Raw genomic sequence first — 19,869 nt, forward strand, 5'->3', positions numbered from 1 at the left:
AAACCTAAAAAAGCCGATGTGGTTCTTCATTCTCAGCACCTGTTTTCTTGAAAGTGTATGGATATTATAACAAGATTTCAGATGTTGATCGCTCTAACACTCTTGAATTAACAGTCTATGAGTAATCAGTCTTCAGTTTTCTCAGGATTGGTTGAATCACCTGATGTAAATGAGGCACGACCTACATAAGTTTTTTTCACCCTTTAGTCTCACAGTGATGGGTATATCCCTTTGTAGGAACCCCCACCCCAACCCCCTTATGTAGATGTAGATGTAGCAAGTAGCAAAACAGTATACACGTACATGTAGAACATATCATGGTACCTTGGTGTCTGAAATAAAAGCTGTCGCTCGATGTGTGTCAGCCAAAGCATCAAACACATATGGATACACCTGATTGGGCTGAACACTTCTCTTTGGCCGTGAGAACAAGGGGGCACTGGACGCTACTTGGAGAGCAATCTCCCTTTAAAGAAACAGGAGCAAAAAGGTGACTCAAGATTAAAACAAGAAAAGCAGCAACTCACAAGAAACAGATGTACAACTTACATGTAGATAGACTGATCTTATGTTTAAAAGCTTAACTGCATTGATGGGGTTTGCAAAACAGGTAAGTATTACATTGACACTGATGAGGCAGATCAACATAATTATGACATTTCACACTTCTCACAGACAACATACCTCTGAGTTTTCATTGAGTCAGGATCAAAGCCAACTGCTCTGAGATAAGCTTCTTGATCAATATCCTGTTCATCTGCAGGTGCATTCCTGTCTCTACGAGCCTGGCGTCGTTCTTCCTTTCTTCCTTCCTTCCTTACCTGTCGCATCAGCTGCTTCTCTTGTTCAGACTGCAACCAATACAAACAACAAGCACAATTATTCCTTGACTTAAAAAGGATAACTGCACCCTAGAATAACCCACTCCCACCCTCCTCCTGCAGTCCTCCACTACATACATGTACACTATGTACACAAACCTGCACGGTGACTTGACATCCATACAAAGGCTTGCTTGGACCTGTTGTGGACTTCACTCTAGTGCTCTCTGAAATGTAAAGCTCTTTGCAATTAATAGGAATTAAATGATAAGCAGCAAGAAGCTTGATTCATAAACTTACCTACAAGTCTAGTTTTGCAAAAGCTAAATCTGGAGTGAGAAAATTGTCTGTAACACTTGAAACTTAATCTAACAAAGAGCACACTAAGTGGAAGAAGAGCACTTTGCACTAGGACTATACTTACTGGATGTTCTACTGTAAATTCTTAAGTACTACAGGGCTGTCAATAAGGGCTGCAACCCATAACACCTGCTATGGTGAGTATGTTTGATGGGCCCCTGATATTACAGGTGAACTTGCCTGTAGTTGATACAATTCACCCAAAAAGTAATAGGTTTGTTACAGGTGTGAAGATCAAGGCTACAGGTGAATCAAAACTTAATGACAGCCTTGCACTGGACAGTATTGCAAATCTTAATCGCAGTGCGCACAACTCACCTTTGCCTTCATTCAAATCAGAAGCACTTTCAGAAGTTGCTATAACTATCCTGTGTCTGTTAGCAAGGAGTGTTTGAATGAATTCAAACCGATCAAACCCAAGAAGCTCAAATACCTCATTCTGAATAGCTTCATCATCTCTATCAGAGCTGAGAATGTCAAAGAGCGCTGAACAAAGATCCAGAACTGACACACCACAGCTACTATCACCAAAATAATGTTCACACTGGTTTCTTAGCCATGATCCATTGATTTCATCTTTGTTATTTGTCCCTGCACTTGAGGTATCCCTCGAAGGTATTTGTTCTTCCCTGATTGTTGGAAAATCCATTTGAGTCTGAACATTTTCTTCCTCAGAATCAGAAAGCAATGCATCATCTAATGATACAACTTTACTCTTAAATGGAGCAAATCTTATGTCACTGCCAAACTCCTTCAAAGGTTCTTCATGTTTCTCTTGATTTCTCTTGTCAATGAGTGCCAAGCATTCCTCAGGAAGCAGTAAAATTATGTTCTGAATGATATGACAAGCTTTGGTTGCTGCTGAAGCTGGAAATGCTCCAAAAACACTTTTTAGTTTGGCACTTTCAATTTTTCCAATGTGACTTGCATCCTTCAAAGTTGTGAAAACAAATACTGTTGCACTTTCCACAGCTTCACCTGATGAATCTTTACCAACTAAGAAATATCATAAAAAAAGTTATGTTTAGTAAGGATTTGATCCATGTTTGTAGTGTTTTATCCATGAGGATATGCATAATAGATTCTGTGGGAACACATTGTCTACATTAAACTGTTGTGTTATAGATCGTTTTCACTGTCACGCAATAAAAAAATAAATCGAAAACTATCCAGTGGAAAAAGCTATGAACTTACAATGCTATAGAAGATAACTAAATAAGACACTTCTCCAGGTTTTAGGCCTGTGCGTTTCCCCAAACTTCAGATATTTGTTGAAATGTTTTGCAGATATTTGCAGAGCCCAGTATGAAAATGCCATGTTGGTGTACCTCCATGGTACACCAATATGGCGGCCGGAAAATAGTGTAAACATCTGGAACTTACTTTGGCTATCTAGGTGACTGATTATCAGTACTGATCAAACAAGCATTTACATAAGAACTTTTTATAATGCTCTAACTTCTAAAAAGGCTCAAAATCATGAGATAAGTATATATTTTTCAACAAACTCGATCGTAGCCTTGTGTCATGCACCTCCATAACCCTGAAATTCAAAATGCTCTGAATTCCAAAAGAAGCATGCTATTGAGCTGTAAAATTGTAAACAGATATAAATATACCACCTCTTATGCCTGATGAGGATAAAACTTTTGTGCCTCTTTAGTTTTCACATGAAAACGATCTATTGAGCATTGGTTAAATGCAAGTGTTTTGCGGTTAAAATCTAAACAATCCAAGCAGCATACTAAAATGTTATTATCAGTGCCCTCTGATTTTACAGCTCCAGCAGGGCTATAGAATTAAACTGTTTCAATGTGTAATTTTTTGACAAAAATGCTGAAACAATATGTCTTTTGCTTCGCAGAAACAAAATGTTTCAACAAGAAATGCTGGGAGGGTATGCAAACATGCTAACATTTTGTGAGACAATGTGTCCTGAGAAATGTTCTGTTGTTTGCTTGGGTCTAAATAAGACTTGTGTGTCTCATACACATGTACAGATGCAACATGAAAATATATATTAACATATAATCATACCAATTTCAGCTGAAGTGTGAACAAGCTCCTTTAACAATGTCTTCACCTAAAAGAATATTATTATTAATTAGAAAATAAATCAAGATTTCTTTCATTTGAGTTGAGCTGAACCTTATGTTAACAAGCAGTTTTTGTCACCTTTAAGCAGAGTTTTGAGAAAATTGTAATTGATTAATTTGCATTAAGTTTTGCATTGTATTTTGGAATGGACTATGAGTAGTCCCTCTTTCACTTAGTCCGTCATGTGTGATGCAAAAGAAAACCACAAGAAAAAAATGGCTGCGCAAAATCCTAGGGGCGAGGAGCGCACAAAAGGAGGGTCTACCGCCTAAGCCTAGGAGTTTGAATTATGTGTTGATCTCACAACACAAAAATATGATTGGCTTATGTTAGGAGTGCTGACAACATGTTGTCAACATTCGAGATATGTGTGACGTCTTACAGGAATGTTTTGGAACCAGAGCAAATCGAAGTGGTACCAGAGCAAATCAAAGTCTTGGAATTGTGCTTTGCAAGCTGCGATGTTTTTGCAAATCTGCCAACAGGCTTTGGAAAGATTTAAATTTATCCAGTGTTTTGTTTGGCAAAGCTTTCCATTTATAAAATCTTCAATAATAACCCATTTCTATTAAGTATGGACTATTATATTTTTGATAGGGAGATGGGCAACTAAGGCCCAGTTCAGACGTCATGCTTCTGCCATGCCGAACTAAATTGCAATTTGGTTTGACTATAGCACGGCAGGAAATCAACTCTGATTCAGACGTCGTGCCAGAGTCGAATCAATTCAGGGTTTACTGAAGCCTCGTAGCAATTCTCCTACTAACTCCCGTCAGGGAACGCAATCTCGCCAAAACACATTTACATAATTTATGAATTTAGTTTGGCGCGACAGAAGCACGACGTTTGAATCACTGTCGTGCCGGAGTCGTGTAGCACGGCAGAGCTTGTCGAACTTAATTGCTTGCCGAGCTCAATTAAAAAGTTTGATTCAGACGCCGTGCTTCTGCCGTGCTTTTGTCGAACTTAATTCCTGAATTTAGTTCGGCACGGCAGAAGCACGACGTCTGAACTGGACCTAAGGTACCAAAAAAAATGTCCTGCAAAAGATAAAGAGACAAAAAAAAAATGCTTCCATCCGCGCACTTAAAAATATAACATTATTTACCTACCTCATGAGTAGCATTTTTATCGAAACTCGTCGCGTCTAAAATCAAACCTTTTAATTCTGACCAAGATAAAATTTTTTCCAGCTGCTTCTTCGATCTCAGTTCCCGCTTTCTCTTCAAGTCATCGCCATTTTCTGGTGGACGTGAGTGTGGGGACGATAGGCCTGAGAAAGCTCGCAAGGAGCCTGTTAATCTTGGAAGTTCTATTGGAGGCATTTTGTGCAGACATCAACAGAATTTCACCAAAACTGTGAAACTTCTCTGTTCGTCCGCCATTTTTCTCTTTAGCCTGAGCCCCCAGTTTGAAGCCAGCGAAATAATAATATATCATTGACCATGTCATGTATTGTATACACTCACGTCTCCGATTAACGTTTGCAGGATAATGAAAGAAGGTGCATGAATATTTCTCAAATATGTGAGTATTATATCGAGAGTCATGGGGAAAAAAGCTTTTTAGAAAAACGTTATTGCTTGGGGTTGATGACTAAGCTTTAATTATGGACACAAGCCTTAAGACTGTTGTGTTGTTTGTTAGACAAAGTCTTGACGAAATCTGAGAAGAACATCTGCGGTAGATGTTCTTCTCAATATGGTCTGTATTCTTACATTCCCCATCCCCTTAGGGAATCTTGGGTGAAAGATAGATTAAGCTCGAAAGTATACTGAAGTTTTCCCTTTAACTGGTTCTTGGGTTTTAAGGTGATATCTCTTTAAGTGGTTTGAATACGACGTTTGAATCACCCGATCGCCGCCATGTTTACCTCATGGAGTGTTTGGAGTCTACCGAAGAAGATTTTGCGTTCAGTAGCACTTTCATATCTCTGAATTCACACGGTGCAGTATTTTGAAAATACTCAACTACACAGTCACAATGTTATCATAATTTCTTGGCAAATTTTGGAAAATTAAACATAACAGCTTGCTGGAAATTTGAAATCCTAATATTGCAGGAACGTATTCAGAGCAGGTAAAGAATTATCTTCCAGGGCTGTCAATAAGGGCCATAACGCACAACACCAGCTATGCCTGAGTATATTTGTTGGGCCCTTGATGTTATGGGTAATAAGTTGATCACTCAAAAGGTAGCAAGTTTGTTATTGGTCTACTCAGCTTGTTTAGTTTTTACTATTTTGAGTGGTGTTTTTGCTTATTTAAGTTTAATGTATTCTTTTGCTGTATGATATTCTCTGTATTATACAAAATAAAATGGTGTTTGTTTGTTTGTTTTGTTTTTGGTTTGAAGATCAAGGCTGCAAGTGACTGAAAACTGAATGACAGCACTGGAATCTTAATAAACTAAACATTAGATGAATACAAATTTTCTTAGTGAATTTTTTCTATCTAAAGGTCTGAGCCAACAACGGAAAAGGAAACACAAGAAGTATCAAGTAGAGATGGAACTTCCAACAGTGAACCCGACCAGAACACGACGTCCTTCATGCGCAACACAATGGTGAGTAGCACAATGGTCAGTGGAGAAGCATCTGAAACTGATGATGAAGATGATGATGATGCTGATCACAAGAAAAGAAATGAGAAAGGCGATGACGACTCAGAGACAGACAGTAAACATTTGAAAGAAGATCAAGATGTTGATAGTGAACTGCAGGAATTTGAACTGGACACAAGTGCTGGTGTTAAAACCAAAAGGCAGAAGATTGTTTACAAGTTTGACTCGTAAGTGCGTAATTGATTGTAAATGACATTAAAAAGTCAAAGTCAGTGATTGTGCAATAGTTATCCCGAGTCAACAGTTAAAGAAAAGTTTTCAAATAAAAGAGAAAGTGAACCTTTTCTTAATTTTGTTAATGGGTTTCTGGTTAATTGAAACCATCATGAAAAAAGATTACAAATATAATAAAAAAGATTACAAATATAATGTGTAAAATTTTACAGCTGAAATTCATATTTTCGACTCATTGTTCCTATTATTTATGTTGGGATTTAAATTTGATTCCAGTTTTCGTGATTATTGAACTCTATCTACAATCTTTTATGTTACTGATACATGTTTTTGAAATTTTCACTTCAAAATGTCATATACAGTGTAATGTGCAATTAATGTGTTGTTGCATATTAATTTTTAAGCTGTCAAATGAATATAGTAATTATTTCAATAATGCAAATGTATTACTTTTGTTTGCTTTTACATACGGAAATATGGATACATTATACGTGGACATAAAATTAGCCCCTTCCACCGTAAACTGAGTAAGTATGTAGAATTATTAATATTAATTACATGTATATACATGTAGCTCCATATATTTCCATGTGGCTTAAGGTTTTAGGAGCACTAGGAAGAAAAGGGAGCAGTTTCCTATCTTAATTTTTTACAATTTATACTTTAGTATGACATCTCAGTCTTCTAAGGGTGTAGCTGTGTTTGTGGGAACACCCTCTGCTCTCCTTTGCTTCTCTGCTACGTAGTCATCCAGTACTTGTACATGACTTTGTAGCCTTTTTTCTCTAACTACTTGTACAGTGTATGCAATATTTGCACATTTCGACCAGGCATACCAATCCAGAATTTATCACAGGTGCATAATTATACATGTACACAATAGTTTTGGAACACAACATTGTTTGAACAGATTGCTGATAGGCTATTAACTTACTAGCTTGTGATCCTTTTATAATCTAGGAGAAAGAAATCTGGAGCTGCGAAGTCACCTCGTAGAGGGCTTCACTAAGTGTTACAAGTCAGCAGTTGATAAACTGCAAAGCTCGACATTCCATCTCAGCAGAGCACAAACAGCAGCACAGGTAATGTGTTATTGAATTACAGGTTCATTTAACTCACTGTGCAGTTTTTCATCCATATTAAATGGAAAAAGATTGTCTGAATAGGATGTAAGGGTCTTAATTGAAGCCAGCTACTTGTAAAGTTTCTACAGTTCAATGCCTATTAAATGGCCACCCTCGGGGGAAAGGGATGGTATCCACTTAAAGGAGGCTGGCCATTTAACAGAGGTATAAACAATAAAAAAGCCCTCATCAGGACTTGGATTGCTGGCCGTTAATAGAGGTGGCTGCTTAATAGGGGTTCGACTGTTGTCTGATTCTTGACATACATTTGTAGGTCGACTGACTGTAGTAATCCATGTGAAGAGGACCCTGAGCATGCTTGCTGGAAATTTTGAAAGAAACAAAAGTCTCAAGGGTTACAGAATCTAGTCTGTGAACCCAGAAAATATGACTATGTACTTCTCCTTGCAGAAGGGTTTTGAGTGTAACCCCCTCCCCCTTCCACCCCCTGGAAATTTCAGCTCACATGTAGTTTCATACATGTATTGCCTTTTAAGATGTTTGGCTCTGAGACTACCCCACCACCACCCCCACCCCCCTGGAATCTCCAATGACCTTCCCTTGGGTGGGTATGAATATTTTCTGGAACTGCGCATTAATCAATGAAGATGTTTTAATTTATTTTTAATTAAATTATGCATGCATAAGTCCAATAAGTTATCAAAATCTTGTTTGAAGAGATACCAATTCAAAGACTTATTTACTCTGACCAGTGCATACCCAGGAATATTAATGACATTAATGGAAGCTAGATAATTATTTGAGTAGCCAACCTGACAAAGATGCTGGAACAGAGAAAAGAGAATAAAATTTTCTTAATTTCCTTTTTGCTTGCAGGATGTCTCACACAATACGAGATTGATGCTGGAAGACCTCACCACTCTGTCAACATTATTAGACAGCATTCTAGGATCAGAAAAACTTATACCTCTTAATGTTAATGTTAAATATACAGACGAATCAACCTCCTAGGATAATGTTGCACTTGTCAAAGTCTCTACTTGGCTAATTAAATTCTTTCCAGTCAGATGTACAGCCTTTTTCAATAGAAAGTCTTGGCTTCTCTCTTCTGCAGGACCCTCCACAGTGTCCTACCCAGAGGTTTGGATGTTCATTACAGAAATCCACTGAGCCAAGTTAGTGCAGGTGCAAAGTTGAATGGATCGATCCTGCACCCCCATCATTACCCTTAAAGTAACACTGCACCTGTACTTGCATCACTCAGTGGATTCTCCTAACACCAAAACACCTCTGAGCCTGTGTAGAGGAGAGAGAGTTCTTGCTGCTAGTCTCCATTGCAGCTGTTGTTTGGCACATCACTTGTGACTCTCCAAATGAAGGCTGCAAATGGTATTAAACAGGATCAGTTGTAAGAGTAACTGTGTCTTCCACAGTTACAAATTCAGTACTACATGTATTAAAAAATTGCCCCCATTACACATATTTGGGAACTAGTAACTACAGTAGACTTAATCATTTGTCTGTCAGTGTGCAATACAAGGCCTGCAAAATGCATAAAACAAGCCTGCCAAAAAAGCAGATTTGTAGTTTCAAGGTTAGGGATTTTAGAAAGTAGTATTGCTTGGTTAAGAAAGGAAATGAAAGTTAACGAAATAGATTTTGTGCTGTGTTGCAATCATTTTTTTTTTTTCAGTTTTGCTTGCCAGCTGTGTGAGAACATGCAGTTTGTCTTGAGGGCCATTTATGCCTATGGAGTGTTTTTGCTCCCTCGATTTATTAAACACCCTTGCTCGTGTTAATTTTGGCTATTTTTATAATCTCTTTGGTAGTTTTCCACCTTGATCAGCGTTCATTTTATGGCTAGTAATGGTGGGGGCAGGGACTCTCATGTGAATAGGTCAGGGATGCTCATCGCTTCGCAAAGGTGAATAAATCCCAGATTTGGTCTCACATAGGGTGCTCAAGACAAAACGCCACTATTTTAGCCGTCAAGGTATCTATTAGGAATAACATTTACATAGATTTAGCCAAGCCTAAAAGAAGAGCTCCATTAACCATAAAGGAAAAAGACGATTTGTTTTACTGGGATCATAAACTAAAAAAACTCAGCATAAATAGTTGAGCGTGTGGTTTCACTACTTTTCCCAGTTAAATTTTACCAAACTACTGTATACCCAATAAGCGTACCCAAGATTGTAAGAATTAAGTACGCATTTTCCAAGAGACGATTGTACATGGAATATGTCAAAAGAAAAGTCAACCAAAATGCGCAAAGCAACCCGGCGCGACGCAGCCCAGCCCAGCCCAGCCCAGCATTATGGCATTAGCTCGGAGTTCTCTTTCTATTCCATTCGGCCAGTTGAGGAGCAAGCTAGCAGCGCAAAAAACGTACGCGTAGTATCGGTCGTTTTTGAATTCTAGGCGTTCCTTTCTTTAAGCGAAACGATTTGTTAGGGGTTTTTTAAAACCCGTAACAAAGCAAATCACACTGGCGACGGCAACGGAAACGTTACTAAACAATAGGTTTAACGAGCAGAACAATGGCTGTGCGCACGTGTTGTAAATCTTTGTTTCTTTCTGCAAAATAAATCGTGCGTGAAATAACCAAATTCTGCGTATCCCAGAGAACGCGAGCCACGACAGCCAATATTTTAAATTTATGTTTCGAATTCGTTTCGTTTCCTTCCTTCCTTTCTTCCTTTCTTCCTTTCCTCCTTTCTTCCTTTCTTCCTTTCTTCCTGCTGTCCTTTCTTCCTTCGTGCCTTCGTTCCTTCGTTTCTCGTTTCTTCGTTTCTTTGCTTCTTCAATAACTCCTTCATTCCGTCGTCCCTTCGCCCTTCGTCCCATCTTCCCTTCGTCCCTTCGTCCCTTCGTCCCTTCGTCCCTTCGTCCCTTCGTCCCTTCGTCCCTTCGTCCCTTCGTCCCTTCGTCCCTTCGTCCCTTCGTCCCTTCGTCCCTTCGTCCCTTCGTCCCTTAGTCATGCGATCATGATTATCCGTCTGTTGAAATCCAAGACGGAAACCGCAATCTGCCCCCTGTAGCTGCCTGTTCTTCACTTCTTGATTTCAGATATTTTTCTGCTGTACTGGACGTAGAACTGTCCAAGGTCACGTCTTACAAGCCGAAGCGTGCTAATACTCGGACAAGGAGAAGTAGCACAAGGCAAGTAAGACAGCTCTCTTTCTTTAGTCAAGTCAGGGGCAGTCATCGGCGGTTTTCTCTCAAATATCTTAAGAGTCATTGCCAGTAAATATGGAGAACCCGACGACAGGTCGGAAAATTCGGATTTTCTTTTATTGCGTCAAAAAGACCCTTTTGGTGAACTATTTTCAGAAATATACCTTCAAAGTTCCAGCGAGTTCACATTTTTGTGAAATCTAGGAAAGTTCGAAATACCGCACAATCAACCGAAATGGCCGATGAAATTTATGCAAAATTGCACATTTTCAACAGGCCAGTACAGAAAGAAGGAAACTTGCCTGGATTTCATATTCACACAGTTTGTAATTTACACTTTGATCATTCTTCTGAGCTAAAAGTTATCTTGAAGTAAATACGTTTTGTCTATTTCTTGGCGGTTTGAAAAATACAACTATCGCAATTTAATTTACATGTAAAATTTTAACTTCCTTCCTTCCCCTCCCCCTCCCCCCTATTTTACTCGCTCCATTTTTCGCGCTGTAATTCTTTGCTCCCGAACCCCACAGAAACGCTTGCTATGCAGGCTAAATTCTCTCAAGAACAGCCAGCCTTCAGAACAGATAATTTACCGAAACCGGATGCATTGAGTGCTCCTGCCAACTAAACTGAACGAAATATTACATCATTTGTTTAGAGATACAGTCGAACCCCTATTAAGCGGCCACCTATTAAACGGCCACCCTTATTAGGCGGCCAGCAATCGAAGTCCCAGTGATGGCTTTTCTATTGTTTCTACCTCTATTTAAGCGGCCAAACCCTTTTAAGAGGCCACAGTCCATCTCCCCAAGGGTGGCCGTTTAATAGGGGTTCGACTGTACATGCAAGTGTTTTGTAAATTGTTCTTCGGTTACGTCCCCGGTGGTGGGACACCGGATACCATTATCCCGTATTGTGTTATTTTAGCGTTCTCGGTACATCCGGGATATATTCTTGAATGAAAACGCTACCGTTGGACCAAAGTTCTGAGTGCGAGTCCGTTTGGCCAGGGTTTAACGCTATGTTAAGCCCTGGCCAAACGGAGTTGCAAGTAGAACGCAAGTTAAAAACTTGGGTCTACTCGTGACTCCGTTTGGCCAGGCCTTACGTGCACTTGCGATGACTTGCGACGACTTGCGCTCACTTTGAACGAGATCAAATTTGTACGCTAGGTCGACGCAAGTTTTTTACCGTTTGGCCATCCAACCCAAGTCAACGCTAGTTGAGTGACGTCCATTAACATATTATTAGCCAATGAAATACAGGGTATGTCTGCCTTGAAATGGGTTTTTTGCGACTTGCGTGTACTTGTGAGGAAATTTGCGAGTCTGTTTAGCCACCCGACGCAAGTCTCTGCGAAAGATCAAAGTGCGGCTGCTTGCGACTACTTGAGAGTCCGTTTGGCCAGAGCTTTAGATAGTGCGACCCTGTTTTATTTTTTTATTTAACCAAAAAGAGATTTGACATAATATAAGGATGGTCGCCGGTTAAAAGAGTCAAAGACCTCATACTCAATCATGACAGACCACTTACGTTGTAAACGTATTTCAAAAAATCTGTTTATTCTATACCGCTCACTGACGCTTCTTTAAATAGGCATTTCCGATATATGAAAATTCTAACTTGGCTCCGAGGCTTAGGGGAATAAAACAAAAGAAACCACGTCGAGATGGAGAGATGAATAATTAATTTTCCTTTGGTTTGTTCCCCTAAGCTAAGCTTGTATTCAGTTTCAGTCAACGCCCATGAACAATGCAGTCAACTCGCTTAAAAGTATTGTTTAGAGACCATGACCTGTGTTCAGTTTTTGCATAAATTCCAGCTGATTTTGTTAATGGCTGATTTATAGGTGCGTAAATGTTACTGTGTTCATTTTTGAGAGTCGACTGTAATAGTTGTATTAACAATATCCATCCTGAATTCTTACTGGTATTACAAATGCAGAAATAGCAGAAATACGTAATACATCTCCGATAAATCACACGTCACGGTTAACTTGACAACCATTGCAACAGGGATGATAATTCTAACTGTGGTCTCGATATCTTTTACTTGATTTAGAAACGAATATGCTGCCTTTTAAGGACCGAGCAAACTGGAGCCCGGCTCAAGCGAGGGGTCAGTTTCGACAGAACATCTTTCCATCACTCCCGACGAGCGGTATATCAGCAGCTTTTACCCAAGTCAGCGTTCACATTGTTCCTTCTTCGGCAGCAGGGCACTTCTCTGAATTTTGCCGAATGAACCATGGTCCGTGCCCAATAGTGCATCAGAGCAAACCAGGAGAAGTGTCCGCTTCACCCATAGCTGCTGATTCGGACATTCGGTAATTATTTAGACTACGAGTGCTAGCTTGTTCTTCCGCCTTATTTACCACGTGAACACGCGAGTAGGACGCCCTTTTCACGCGAGGCCCTTTCACACGAGGCCCTTTCACGCGTCACCTCGCACGAGACAGGCTGATAGCCTTCTCGTTTGAGACGATTTTCGTTCGCGCACTGAGAAGGAAGTGAATAATAAATTAATTGGAAGGATAATAAGGCCCTGTACATATGAAGAGTACCTCTAACCTCTATTTAGCACAGAATGGGAGGCAAGGATACTTGTTCGTGGGCATTACAGTTTCGAGAAGCGAAGGGTTTCCACCTCCACTGCAATTGCAGTCATGGAGGGAGTGAGTTTTGCGCAGTAAACTGAAAAGTTTTCGGGTATCTAGCTAACTCGGTGTATATTCGCTAAAAGCGGTACAATAATATACATAAATTTCCAAAAACTGAGTTCAATTTTTAACTTCTCAGGACAGATCAGACAGCATACGGGATATTTGAGTACGGAGTCCACACCAAAACCGTTACAGACATACTGGACATACCATTTGATGACTTTGTTGCGTTCTATCTCGGCTGCAGCCACTCGTTTGAACTCGCGCTAACGAACGCTGGCCTTCCAGTTCGACACCAGCAGGTCGACAGATCTGTGCCGAGCTACAAGACTAAGATTCCTTGCATCTCAGTGGGTCCCTTTTCGGGGAATGTAGTCGCATCGATGCGCCCAATGCCAAGGAATCTAGTTCATAGGGCCGCAAACGTGACTGCCGTTTTGGAACAAGTGCACGGAGCCCCTTTACACGTTGGTGATCCTTGCTGGATTGGTGTTCAGGATCTTCTACACCCTGAATATGATGACGAACCGAATATCAAGGAAGGAGATGTATGTATGTTCTGGGGCTGTGGAACAACTGCAATGGAGGTGTTAACCAATTCAAGTATGTCATGACAAAGCGTTCTCTTATAGGCTAATTACCTACCATTTTTGTTTTAAAAACGTTCCCCGTATAAAAATGAAATCGGTTCTTTCTTGTTCTGATGGGCAATAAGTAGGCTTGAGGTTTGCTTCAGAGCAGAGGTGACGACTACTCATGGTCTATCATTCTTGTGTATCAATTCTCTTTTGTTTTTGTTTGTTTGCATATTTCTAAATTAGTTAGTTTGTTTGTTAAATAGGTTGGTTGGTTATTGTTTGATTGGTTAGATATAGGTGATCGGTTGATTGACTGATTAACTGATTAATTGGTTGATCGATTGATCGATCGATCGATAGGTCGATCGATTGATTGATTGATTGATTGATAGATTATTTTGCCTTTGTTTTCAGAACTTCCTCTGATGATAAGCTTGAGCCCAACTGCGAACTGCTGCGATTTCATAACTGATCTAAGCAACGAGGCTTTCAACAAGATGCACACCCCAAAGAGCGGATTTTTTCAAACTCGAGCCGTGTTCATATGTGAGCAGCCTGTTTTGGGCTCCTTGATTTCTGACAAGGCAATGGAACTCATTCAGCAGCTGGAAACACTTGATAAACACGATGCATTAAAACCAGTTATCGAAGTCAACGGCAAACCGGACCAACCAGTTGATTCTCTCATCAAAGCAGCTATGAGGCTCAGCCACGCTTCTTCCGTTGCCATAGTAACGCTGGACGATATTTCTACCAAGGGAGGCTTCAGCGTGTTGTCGGTTATCAAGTCTCTCATGGCAACCCAGACGAAAGACATCGTTCTGCTCGTTCCAGTAGAAAAACACCCAGAGTGGGCAAATGCCATTAGCAGTTGTGTAGATTTGAAGATGTTAAAGAAGCCAGTTCGCGTCAGTACACTTGAAACGTGTGGTCAATGCTCAAAGGAAGATATCTTGAAGATTTTGCGTCCCGTGTTGTCCACTATGGATGGCATAAAACCTGTTGGAGATTGTTCTCGCAAATTCACTGCACTGGTTGGGTGTGGTAAAGAAGGTATTAAGGCATGGAGATCACACTTTAACTATTTCCCTTTCTTTCATACTTGAAATACAGGATTAGATTTTCAACAATACAAATATCTCTCAACTACAGTATTAATTGTTTGGAGGCGCGGTGGCCTCATGGTTAGTGCGCTCGACTCCGGGTAGAGCGGCCAGAGTTCAAGCCCTGGGGCCCGTTTCTCGAAGGTCCCGATAAGTTTTCGCACCCGGAAATTAAAGCCGTAGCAAAATCTCAAACCTTCTGATTACAAACCTGTTTTATTCACATATTCTTAATATGACTAGAAGTTCCCTTCATACAAGAAGTTTCAGGCGTACACAACTTTCTGTTTTTAAATACACATAAACTAAAGATGGCTTTGGGGACCCGAAAAGTTTCCAGAGGCCCGTTTCTCGAAAGCCTCAGAAACTTTTCGGGCCTGTAAAGCCATAGCAAAATCTCGAACCTTACGATTACAGAGCTGTTTTATTCACATATTCTTAATATGAAGAGAGGTTCCCTTCATAAAAGAAGTTCCAGGCGTGTACACTTCTCCGTTTTTAGATAAAGATGAACTAAAAATGGCTTAACGGGCCCGAAAAGTTTCCGGGGCTTTCGAGAAACGGACCCTAGGGGCCCATTTCTCGAAAGCCCCCGAAACTTCTCGGGCCCGTAAAGCCATAGCAAAATCTCAAACCTTACGATTACAGAGCTGTTTTATTCACATTTTCTTAATACGAAGAGAAGTTCCCTTCATACAAGAAGTTTCAGGCGCATACACTTCTCCGTTTTTAGATACAGATGGACTAAAAATGGCTTAACGGGCCCGAGAAGTTTCCGGGGCTTTCAAGAAACGGGCCCCAGGGCTTTCGAGAAACAGGGCCCTGGCCGGGGACATTGTGTTGTGTTCTTGGGCAAGACACTCTACGCTACAGTGTCCGTCTTTACCCAAGTGTACAAATGGGTACCGGCGAATTTAATGCTGGGGGTAACCCTGCGATGGAATAGCATCCCATCCAGGAGGGGGTAGAAATACTCCTAGTCACTTCATGCTACTGTAACCGGGATAAGCTCCGCCCTGATGGACTACTTGGCTCGCATGTAGATTTTACCTTTTTTTACAACAATAATTTCAGAATCAATTACGTACATTTAGCTAAGGTGTCTCCTCGACAATCTCCTAATCGGACTCAAATTCGACTTCAGTAGGTAACACAGCCGCTTGAACTAATTTCTGTTTTTTTGTTTTGTTTGTTTTTTTTTGACATTAGGGTCATAGTCATAGCAATTTTTCCTGGACAATTCTGTCCAAGGGGGAAAGGTTCATCGAGGTTAACCCTATATGAAGCACCAGCTAGTGAGACAAAGCCGGACCAAAACACTGGGAACTACATGCCCTACGTTAGAGTGCACACTGAACAACGTTTTCTATCACGCCATTGGTGTCCATTAGTACTGGTTTCCCTTACTGGATCGCTATCGTAGTATAGTAATACAGGATGTTATTGTTTAGTTGTTCAAGCTGAGCTTAAAAACTGCTAAAGTATTCATCAAGTTAAGAGGAAGGTGACATGTGATAAACTCCCAACAGATTTCAAATCTATTTGTAATTCCTTTCAGGTGGTTTGTGGGTCGAAAGCGAAGCTGAACTGATGGCAGACATTGACGCTGCCTCGACTAAAACCTCTGAATGCACTTGGCCTGGTGAAGTTCTCGCAGGAGCTTTGTACACGTTAAACTGTTGTCCTGTCCATTCTCGGTATCTTCGAAAAGGCTTGGGGCAACACGAGCCTTTGCAGCAAAGCGAATTCGTAATGACGCCTAAAGAGGTACAAAGAAGTCTTTTGGCTTATCTTCATGCATGTTTGCTAACTGTTTTAATTTACCATAGTAAGTTTATATAGAAAAGAAATGTTCAATCAAGCCTCTTTCCATAAATTTCGGTAACATTAATGTCAGCATTCGCAATGATTTAATCTTGTTCCACGCCGCCAAATTGTAACAAATAACTGGCGAACGAATTTTGCATGTAATTTCCTTTTGCTTGGCTTCCCCTGCTCTTCGTTTACCCTCCTTTCCTGGACCCAGTGCGCAAAACAAACAAAATATACCATGCTATCCGCTGGATAGTGATTTATCTGGTGGATAGGGTTAACTACCTTTCGAACAACCCGGGCCACAACGATACTTAAACGCAATTGCCCTTACTCACTCCTCCCCCATTCCGCACCAGACATCGTTTCAAGAGTCCCCATCCCCCGTTATTTTCCTATACCTACTCATATGCTCAAAACGCTAAAAGGTATTTTACGTAGCGTCCCTTTTTCTCATGTTTCAACAGCTTAGAACTCTGCTATCCAAATTTGAAGTAAAGTTCAGTACTGAAGATGAGGAAGATCTCGTTAAGAAGACGACCATGTCAACAGCAAGCACAATGAAGTGTCTCAATATTGAAGTTTAGGTTTTGCCGTTGAATGAAGATCAAGATTAGTCAACTTCGACCACAACGTATACTATACTGCATTTTTCACTTTGTACGCGTTGCATACCTACAGTGTAAGCGCCTCCATTTTCGTCTGCTGTCGAGGTCGGTTGATTCGGCTTGAAAAGTGCGGCATTTTCATTTTAGTCAGAGATAACCGAGTCTTAGATTAGATAAATAAAATAAAAAATAAAAGACTTCATTTAACCTGAAAGGCCAATCAGTGATCAGATCTTGCTATACAGACACGTGCTAAGTATTACGAGATTTATTCACAAGAGTTAACTTAATTCACAGAACTGAACAGAATTTTTTTTAGAACCACGTGCACGCAATCAGTACAAGCTCAATTGTCATAAAAATACATGAGAAATAAAATGCATGAGAAAGAGGCACATATTCTTGTTAAGTTAATTATGTGATAACCGTTGTTTATGTTACAGTCTGTTGTACCTTACTTTTCAATAAAATAAGCTCAAGTTTGTATCTTACATTGTCTATTTGTTTGCTCGTCTGTGTTTTGCGCGCTGTTTCGAGACAATAATATAATGAGATAAAATATGCTAACCGAAAACGCGCGAGCACCCTGGGGAGGAGATTTTACTCCTTCCCATCATTCTTGTCCCCAGTGCTAGGGCCATAGTCAGAAAAAAATTACGATTGAGAGATTGTCCATGGTTAGAATCTCTTCCTTAGTATTTAGCAGTGTTTTACTTTCTCCATTCAACGACAAGAAAAACAAAACTTAAAAAGATGACTGAGACAATTCAAGTGCCTGGATTTTACTGGTTACGGCCTTGAGTGCGACTCGTTTTAAAACGTCGTAACACCGACCAGTCGGTGAGCAAAAGAAACGGAGGCTCATCTAAGCAGGCTCACAAAATAAGACAATTCTGAAATCGAAAGCGGTTAAGTGTCCACGGGAGTGTCCGCTGTTGATCCTATGAGGCCGGGAAAATGTAAACACATGAAATCCACCGATCCTTGTAACTTATAAACCTCTCTTTAAGTTAAACGGCTTACGGACTCGGTAGGAACGAAATACCTAACATAATTTTCGTCACCACAGTTACAGAACAGCTGCACGTTCTGAATAAACAGGTAGAAAGGTTCTCAAAACAAGATATCGCTAGAAATAATCTTCCAAGGTGGAAACATTATTATTATTATTTTTTTTTGTGGAGCAAAGTTTTGTAAAGAAATCTTCTCTTTCTTGGCATATGGTGAAAACATCACAAATATCGTAAAAATGAAAACCATGATCAGAAAATAACGTCACTGGATAAGTATTCAGAAAATGATAATAAAGAGCTTAACGAGACCTATTGCACCGTAAATCATTGTTTGTGGTGAGCCAAGGAGTCAAGAATCCTCTCAATGCGATAAAAATGTAGATAAACCTTCAAAACAGCCCGTTGATGGCATTTTTCGCGATTTTCCGTTTGAAATCATACAGTTTCGTAAAATGTTATGCAGTTAATATTTCGTATATTTAGCCAGCTGAAGCTTTTAGATGCTGAAATATTGTTTTTACACCCGTTCTAGACCAAAATATTGATGCCAATTTTTCGCGACCCTTTTTTCCTGTTTTTTCCAGACTGGGTGAGTATATTATCTTTATGTCAGGTGATCAGCCACAGCTTCAATTTTTATCATATCAACGCTTACGTAACCACGACACTACTTCTACTGTTCTAGGATCGATCTAGCCGGATGGAAAATGTCTCAGTTTATTTGTTTGTTTAATTTTTTTTATTTTTGTACAAGGAAAAGACCTGTTTCTGTGGTAATTTGTGAATATCAGGTTTTAAATTAGGCACTTAATTGTCGATTAGGAACGGATACAGATTTGAAATGGATTCTTTATTTACCAGGAGAGCGCAAAATCGAATCAATACGAAGATACTTGTGGGTATAAATATCCCGGGGTGATAAACGGTTTCCGCGGTTGTCTGGGGTGCACTGCCGGAGACTTTCTCTCACGCTTGTTTTACCTAAAAAGGCGCTCTTGTAGTCACTAAAAGCGCCTTATGTTTTTATCGTCTCGTCTTCCCGTTATCACTAATGTCGCTACGTCTGCTAGTAATTATGATAATCAAAGTACAGTATGTTAAGGTGTTCGTATTATTGAGTTATAGGTGTCGTAACGGTATTGGTCACGGTTTTTTGTGACACAAAAGTTACAGGTTCCGAAACCGAAAAAAAAAAAACACAAACACACACACTTTCCGCCTCAACGACATTGCTTTCAACGGTTAGAACTTGCTCTTTGGTTAAAAGTGGGCAAGAAACGGCAGTGAAGGTAAAATTTTGGTGATATCCCTGTATCCGACGAACCCCGTAAAGAAATAATTGTTACTTGTCCGTCATTCCAGGCGTATTTTGTACTCATTCTCCTACCGTGACATTCATTCACTTGAAGTTTGCCGCTCGTCTGGTCGTTCAGTTGTGCGGGATACAGGAGCGTCAACTTTACTCGTCGCTAACAAGAAAGGTCGTTTCCTTTGAAAGGCAAGTATTCTCTATACTTATTATTGCCAATGATGTTAATTGTAGCATGAGCCAACGGGCTGTAGTTTTGATTTTGGCGTGCTGGGTTTAATAATAAGCTCATCAAAGATATGGACGTCGACCGGCCTGTGAATTGGACATCCCAAATCTTGCCCAATCTCGCGTTTGGAGTCGCGAACAACCGACTTCGAACTGCTACAACATTCGTTTTCTTATCGCCCAGAGCAAAGTGTATTCGATGGAGTAGCACAATAAGTTT

General features: G+C 40.1%; 4 protein-coding genes across 5 annotated transcripts in view; 3 read left to right on the forward strand and 1 right to left on the reverse strand.

The window, feature by feature from the left end:
* LOC110062943 (activating signal cointegrator 1 complex subunit 3-like) overlaps positions 1-4,734 on the reverse strand; it is a 25,759-nt gene extending 21,025 nt beyond the window's left edge. Inside the window, exons 1-6 of the mRNA XM_089283057.1 lie at positions 4,391-4,734; positions 3,219-3,264; positions 1,500-2,177; positions 981-1,048; positions 685-851; positions 325-466 (exon numbers count right to left, since the gene is read on the reverse strand). Coding sequence (XP_089139183.1) covers positions 325-466; positions 685-851; positions 981-1,048; positions 1,500-2,177; positions 3,219-3,264; positions 4,391-4,603 — 1,314 coding nt within the window. The 5' untranslated portion in view covers positions 4,604-4,734. The remainder of the gene's footprint in view (positions 1-324; positions 467-684; positions 852-980; positions 1,049-1,499; positions 2,178-3,218; positions 3,265-4,390) is intronic.
* LOC110062905 (uncharacterized) lies at positions 4,733-8,816 on the forward strand. Its single transcript, XM_020769854.2, has 5 exons — positions 4,733-4,805; positions 5,738-6,067; positions 6,582-6,601; positions 7,035-7,156; positions 8,036-8,816. Coding segments are annotated over exons 1-5 (609 nt in total). The 5' UTR covers positions 4,733-4,803; the 3' UTR covers positions 8,171-8,816.
* Positions 8,817-12,097: 3,281 nt separating this feature from the next.
* Positions 12,098-17,590, forward strand: LOC110062889 (uncharacterized). The gene is made up of 6 exons (XM_020769836.2): positions 12,098-12,185; positions 12,398-12,662; positions 13,135-13,601; positions 13,991-14,629; positions 16,238-16,446; positions 16,959-17,590. The coding sequence occupies exons 2-6, from the start codon at positions 12,406-12,408 to the stop codon at positions 17,076-17,078; spliced, it is 1,692 nt and encodes a 563-aa protein (XP_020625495.2). The 5' UTR covers positions 12,098-12,185; positions 12,398-12,405; the 3' UTR covers positions 17,079-17,590.
* Positions 17,591-19,322: 1,732 nt separating this feature from the next.
* The window catches only part of LOC110062897 (uncharacterized), a 20,130-nt gene continuing 19,583 nt past the window's right edge, over positions 19,323-19,869 (forward strand). The window contains exons 1-2 of one of the 2 annotated variants that reach the window (XM_020769843.2): positions 19,324-19,401; positions 19,475-19,610. The gene's annotated coding sequence lies outside the window, so the exon portion shown is untranslated. Of the gene's footprint in view, positions 19,611-19,869 lie in introns of both variants that reach the window. The other variant, XM_089283071.1, reaches the window with a different exon arrangement.

Source organism: Orbicella faveolata, unplaced genomic scaffold, assembly GCF_042242905.1.
Source record: "Orbicella faveolata isolate gen_17 unplaced genomic scaffold, um_ofav_v1 contig_12, whole genome shotgun sequence".
NCBI lineage: Eukaryota > Metazoa > Cnidaria > Anthozoa > Scleractinia > Merulinidae > Orbicella > Orbicella faveolata.

Excerpts from the sequence above, each read along its gene's own strand:
- LOC110062889 (XM_020769836.2), top strand. The coding sequence starts at position 12,406 with ATGCTGCCTTTTAAGGACCGAGCAAACTGGAGCCCGGCTCAAGCGAGG. Across the intron at positions 13,602-13,990 it reads GGAGGTGTTAACCAATTCAA|AACTTCCTCTGATGATAAGC; the intron begins GTATGTCATGAC and ends CTTTGTTTTCAG. Across the intron at positions 14,630-16,237 it reads GGTTGGGTGTGGTAAAGAAG|GTGGTTTGTGGGTCGAAAGC; the intron begins GTATTAAGGCAT and ends AATTCCTTTCAG.
- LOC110062905 (XM_020769854.2), top strand. Across the intron at positions 6,602-7,034 it reads CCCCTTCCACCGTAAACTGA|GAGAAAGAAATCTGGAGCTG; the intron begins GTAAGTATGTAG and ends TTTATAATCTAG. Across the intron at positions 7,157-8,035 it reads GAGCACAAACAGCAGCACAG|GATGTCTCACACAATACGAG; the intron begins GTAATGTGTTAT and ends TTTTGCTTGCAG.